This window comes from Alosa alosa, chromosome 21, assembly GCF_017589495.1.
Source record: "Alosa alosa isolate M-15738 ecotype Scorff River chromosome 21, AALO_Geno_1.1, whole genome shotgun sequence".
NCBI classification, from domain to species: domain Eukaryota; kingdom Metazoa; phylum Chordata; class Actinopteri; order Clupeiformes; family Clupeidae; genus Alosa; species Alosa alosa.
The window spans coordinates 5967702-5973701 of record NC_063209.1 but is presented as its reverse complement, the minus strand read 5'-3'; the positions used below and the strand labels follow the sequence as shown (position 1 = coordinate 5973701).

The window sequence follows — 6000 nt, the reverse complement described above, 5'->3', positions numbered from 1 at the left end:
CATCTCTATGCATTTCCAGTCATCCCATGTGACTTACAAAGGCATTACACCACACCTCCTGACCTTGGTCATTACTGTGGTAGTCATTATAGGGGCAAATGGGACTGCGTCATGCGGTGCCACTGGTCACAGGTAGATTACAATGATGACAGGGCCAAGGGGAAAAATCAATATGTGGCTTTAGGCCTCTCTCTTGGGATGTAGCCGGAAAGTGAGGTGTGGATATGAGAGCACACTTTGACCCCTTTGAAAGGGAATCCCTCTGCCCCTGATCCATTGCAAGGGGGGTTGGGTGTTGGGTGAAAATGACCACTTTAGTGAGACAGCTTTTTTTCTTGGGGTTTTCTGTAAACATTAAATCTGTTGTCTGATTCTGTAGCCTACAGAAGTCAATTTGAATGATGAACAATGAGTTGTGAACAGTCTATTGTTCAAGGATTCTTAAAGAGTCCCGCTCTTCAACGCGTTTCACTTCGATGGGAGAAAATGACCCCACTAGAGTAGTATTCACTGTCCATTATCCCCTTTTTGTTCAGGCTTCAAAGTCCAGTATAGGATTTGAGCATTTCTATAATGATATGACACCCAATTGACCAATATAGCACTTCCTCTAAACAAATAACGCTTCACGTTTATATCTGTATGTCATAGAGGGTGTAAATAAGTTTTCCTTTACAATTACACTGACAAGTTGGAAGGTGCTGTACATACAAAGGGAAGATTCCCGTCAGCAAACAGCACCAGACAGGCCACGAGCCTATTACTGTATCAGTAGCTGAAGTCTTGCCCATTTGCAAATGCAATTAAAAACTCAATTTTAGGACTGCTTTGTGGAGAATGATAAACAGAGAAGTAATCCTTAGATTGTTCCACAATTGGCTGGTAGGCGTTTCACTGAGTATTGGAAACCGGAGAAGGTTTTGGTAGATGGATGAGTCAGTCATTACAAAAAAAAGATATTAACAGAGACTAAAGAGAAATTTGAAACCTGACTAAATGAGGATTTAGAGTGTCTCTCTACCCAAACCATAAGTTTAAAAAACAAAAACTAAACGTAGGTATGTAATTTCAGAACTGAAATGAACCTAGTAAACAGAACCAACAGTGCCACCAACAAGCCCCTCAGAAGAAAGCAATGAGTGAACGGGACTGTGGACAGCTCCTGGTGCTGAACGCTGGATGCGGCGCTGCTCTGACAACAAGGACCATAGCCATACAGCTGCTGTTCACACCGTATTCTCCTCACACTCTATTTAAATAAACGACTTCCTGAACTCTTGCGTTTGAATATTTTCACTTGATGTCAATCAGACATGGGTCATTTGCTGTATTGACTCGGTGTGCCACTCTGGCACCTCTAAAAAAGAGACTGTTTCTTTCCTTTCACTGTGATTGCCGCTATCATCATTGTCATTTTATTACAGGGTTGTGCCCGTATTGTTAACACAGGATCCGCCCAATAGACCACTATGGTGAATGACTCTGAATAAAGCGATCAATAGTGGTCAATGAGGAGGGCTTCGAGTTACCACGGGGTCTGCTATCTCTACAGTCAGACTCTTCTTCTCTTCGCTTAAGCTAGATGTCGAAAAGTATGCAGCGCATTATGGGCTAGGCTTTAATTAGCGTTATTGTGTCCGTTGCGCAGCTCCTATACGCTTTCGAATTGAACTTCAGAGTGGGTCCGAGGCACAGCTGCCTACAGCTTTAAAGGCGCCCATTGGTTGTTTAGCTAAGATCATTGGCCGCATGAGGCTAGTGTGCCTGTATTGATTTCTCCTAAGTGTTGACAAACGCACTACTTGTGCTTTGCAGTTTGAGTCTGCCTCAGTCGGATGCATAGAGAAGCGTTTTTTTGTTCAACGTCATTTCAAGTTTGATCAATATCGTCCTGCTGGTCCAATTGGAGGAGCTGTATTCACAATCTGATCCGCCACTCGCACCACCACCATCTTTAGGAGAAGTCCTTTCTTTTGCCCACAGTTGCAGAAAAATTGCTCGGCAGCCCGGCGTGCACCTCAATGAACCTAACTGGTGCACTGTGAGCGCAGAGCATTGATCTGGAGGGGTTTTGCGCCTGCTACTGCGTATGTTTTGGTTTAAACAGTTCCTTTTTAGGGGTTGCTTTTAAAAGCTCGGAGAAAAATGGCACAAAGCGTGTTCCTTTTTTTACTGTGGCTTTTCGGCAGCTCCCTCGCAGGCTTTCCTAATCAGATAAACATAGGTAAGTAATGCGTTTTATGTTTTGACGTTTGATGGTTTTTGCTGCTACTTTGTTTAATTGTGGCCGTCGACATAGCCGAAAAAGCCCACTGCAGAAAGTAGCCCAGTGACCGGGTTAGTAACGCAAGCTATGAACTTGCATTTCGAGTAAAAATGTGGGGAAACAGCTGGGTACATTTACGAACCTTTCAAATAGAATTATCTTAATTATGTGAGGTTGTGTTACAAATGCATAGGCTCTTTTAATGCACCGCTCTGGTATTGTGAAAACATAAAAATGTTAAGTTAACAGATCATTACATATCTGAAAGGAGTTTCGGTAAATATACTAGTACTAGAAGCATGCTAGAAGGACAGGAGCATGACCATGCAAGTACTGTCAAGCCGGAGCCCGTGACACATAAGCGAATTAATAGCTTTCCGGTGTCATATCTTTCTTTTAGTTGCATTAAAGTTGTAATATCGACAATACATAATTGCTAATGTTAGTATTCATCCCTTTCTCTTTCAAGGGGGGCTCTTCATGCGGTCGACGGTGCAGGAGCACAGCGCTTTCAGATTTGCCGTACAGCTCTACAACACCAACCAAAACATGACCGAGAAGCCTTTCCATCTGAATTACAACGTAGATAACCTCGAGTCTTCCAACAGCTTCGCTGTTACCCATGCGTGTGAGTATACTCGGGATCATAAATAAGGTCCCCATACAATAGCGTAGTCGTAAATGTATCCTCTGAGCGCTTGGAGTGTTGCTCGCCTCCTCACTCCCATCATTCGTCCCCCTGCATCGCAGCCTACTGCCTGAGAATTTAAAGTGGGATAAATAGATCTATGAGCATTACAAGTAATGCTTAGTAGACAGAAAGTGCGAAAGTAGTGTTTTTGAGTGTACCGAAATTCCTATTTCATAGTCTAGCTTTGAATTTTACTTCCCCTGCATTTGTAATATCTCGTGTGGATCAGTCATTGAGCCATCATTAGGCTTTACAGTGTTGGTCAAAGAATTATGCAGGGGTTAAGACCTTCAGTGGTGAAAGTGCCATCATGATCTGAAACAAAAGGAATATTCGAATGCACTGTAGTTGTCAAATGTTCTTACTACTGGAGTTCTCCTGTTTTCATGATTTGATTAAGGAATGATTATGGATTTAGTGAATTATACATCAACGTAATTCTGACTAAGGGGGTGCTGTATTCAAATAATTTAATAATATTATCCTTTATCTTTACCTTTTGATTAGGTTGTTTTTCTGATCATGTCAGTCTATTTCTGACAATAGTACGTGATCCATTGTGTCAGTTGAAGTTGCTTTAAGGAAAGAGATGAGAGGAGTATCCACCACAGAAATAGTCTGTGGGCACACATTGTCTGTATTTCTGAGTTTGTCTTTTTGAATTCAGATCAAGTTCCCTTGGCAACACACCCAGAGTGCTATGGCTCTGTAGATATGGAGACACTGGCACTAGTTGAAAAGATAGCATAACCGATTATACAACTGTGGATTTCAAGGATTCCGTGTGGGTGATTTTTAAATGTGTCTTTATCAAGTGTGTGCAGTTGTGTGGCTGTGTGTGTAGTGGCGGATATGTTGAAGGGGTTTGCCTCCTGTTGGTGTGCTGACCACATATGTGGGACTGTATGCTTTCACCAAGGAGTCGTGTGCTAGGCCACAGGCCACAAGGAAATTGTAAAATGCAATCCATATGAAGTAGTTCAATACTACCATTCCAGACCATGACCTATGATGCCTTGACATGGGCTCTTTGCCTGTAGATTTCTTGTCTTCATTGCTGAATAACCATTGACCCCCGCTTTGCTGCTTGAGGCAGTAATGGTTGTGTGTGTGTGTCTGTGTGTGTGTGGGGTAGTTCCTTGTCTACTTGCCGAGTTCTGCCTCTTCCCATACACCCCAACCCCCTGCTATCTCCTATGGTAACTCTCAGGCTTGCCTTCCTCTGCAGTGGCAGTTCATTAGCACCCAGACTTCATATTGCCTTGCTGCGCCGTCACTGAAGAAGAAAATCTATACCTACACAGCCCTTCCCAACACAAGCAAATGAAGTGGGATCTGCCTGGGCTGGCGGTGTGGAGGGGAAGGAGACTGAGGGAGAGAGAGAGACAAGCCGGAGCGTCGGCCACAGGTCGAGTCCCGATCACGTCCTAATGAGCCGTTGGCGGCGATAAGAGAAGGGGAACAATAAACAAAAGGGGGTAAATAAATAATAGATAACGGCGTGCAATTTCACGCGCGTTGAAGAAGCAAAGGAGCATGGGAGAGAAATAAAGTGAGAGGGCTAGATTTCAGAATCTAATTAAATCCAGGGGCAGACTGTTTGCAAGATCCAAGGAGTCCTGTGGGAGCTGCTGCCCCATTTCTGCTCCCGCACTGTCATGCGCTCGCAGCTCCATCAAGAAAGCCGCTTCAAGCCTCCATCATACAGTACGAGGCACTCTGGAAGACGGCTTGATGATTGTTGTGGAAACTGTCATTTTTCAAATGAGAAGACAAAAATATTGATGCCATTCTTTGGGGGTGGGGACAGAATGCTATTGGCTGTCAGAAGATATCACAGTGTTGCCAGCACACGGTGATGTGCATATTGACAGATCAGCTCATTCATGTTTCATATGTTTTTGTCCTTTTCCACATACCAAAAACCAGCCAAATGTCCATTTCATTTGTGTGCCGAGGAGCGTTTTACACATGCGAGTACTTTGCTGAATCTGACCATGTTTTATTTTTTGCAAGAGCTGGTTTTATGCAGTATATTGCTCTTAACTCATTGAGTGCCAAAAATGTAATATTACGTTTTTCCTTCCCATGCGTTGAGTGCCAAAAACGTAATATTACGTTTTTAGCTTTTTTTTTAAAAATTACGAAACTAGACACTCTAACACACCTTATATGTGATTTTGGGAACTCTGTGATGAATGAAAATGAAATATATGACGATTGAAAACTCATGAAAACGCACAATCTGGACATTTTATCTGGACATTTTATCATAACTCGGTTGCCGCTTTGGGTCGAATCAGTGACGCATGCACGTCAGGTCAAAACCAAGCCATTTTCGTGGGTCTATCACTAGGTGGCAGTCTCGCCAGGTCTCGCTGATCACTTCCCAGAAAGTTTACAGGCAACACTTCATGAAAGACGTTATATCTCCATTTCTAGAAAAAACTAGCCACTGTTTAGCTTGGGATTTCTCAGGAACAGAGGCGTGTAGAAATACACGGTTTGCACCCACTGAGAGCTTAAAGTCTCACCTTTTAAACGAGCCATTGTATGTGTTCATAGCTATAACAGAATATGCTGTGGCTGTACAAAAATCATCAACAATGGTCTAGTTTGCTGGCACTCTAGGACAAAGCCTCCGAAAACAGCTTGGCATTCAATGAGTTAATATACAGATGATTAATGGCTACCTAAGAATTGTGTAACTGTCACCGCTGACAACAGGAAGCCTTGTTAAAATAGTCTTCTGGCAGAGTTTGTCAAGGTCTCCATTGTGAAAAATGATGATGCATGAACAATGCTTGATCTGATACTTGTGTGGATGGCATGCCGCGGTGATCTTGTTGAGCCGAGGCAGTGATGTGGAGATCACTTGGGTAGACTGTTACGGGGAGGTGTGATGAAGGCTTCAGCATGAGCCTGGATGCAGCCAGTATGGAAAGCTTGGCTGCTTCACTCCCAATTATCCAAGAACATTTCTGGGTAATGTCCCTATAGTAAGAGAGCAGATTTGCCTGCAATTCCGAATGCAGGGGAGAGA

At 43.3% G+C, this 6000-nt stretch overlaps 1 protein-coding gene across 6 annotated transcripts in view; it reads left to right on the top strand.

The window, feature by feature from the left end:
* Window positions 1-1505: 1505 nt before the first annotated feature.
* Window positions 1506-6000, top strand: part of gria3b (glutamate receptor, ionotropic, AMPA 3b) — an 85964-nt gene continuing 81469 nt past the window's right edge. For 3 of the 6 annotated variants that reach the window (XR_007192144.1, XR_007192145.1, XR_007192143.1), the window contains exons 1-2: window positions 1507-2224; window positions 2736-2894. Coding sequence is in view for 3 of the 6 variants with exons in the window: in XM_048231166.1 (XP_048087123.1) it covers window positions 2146-2224; window positions 2736-2894 (238 nt within the window). In the remaining 3 variants the exon portion in view is untranslated. Of the gene's footprint in view, window positions 2225-2735; window positions 2895-6000 lie in introns of all 6 variants that reach the window. The other 3 variants (XM_048231166.1, XM_048231163.1, XM_048231164.1) reach the window with 3 other exon arrangements.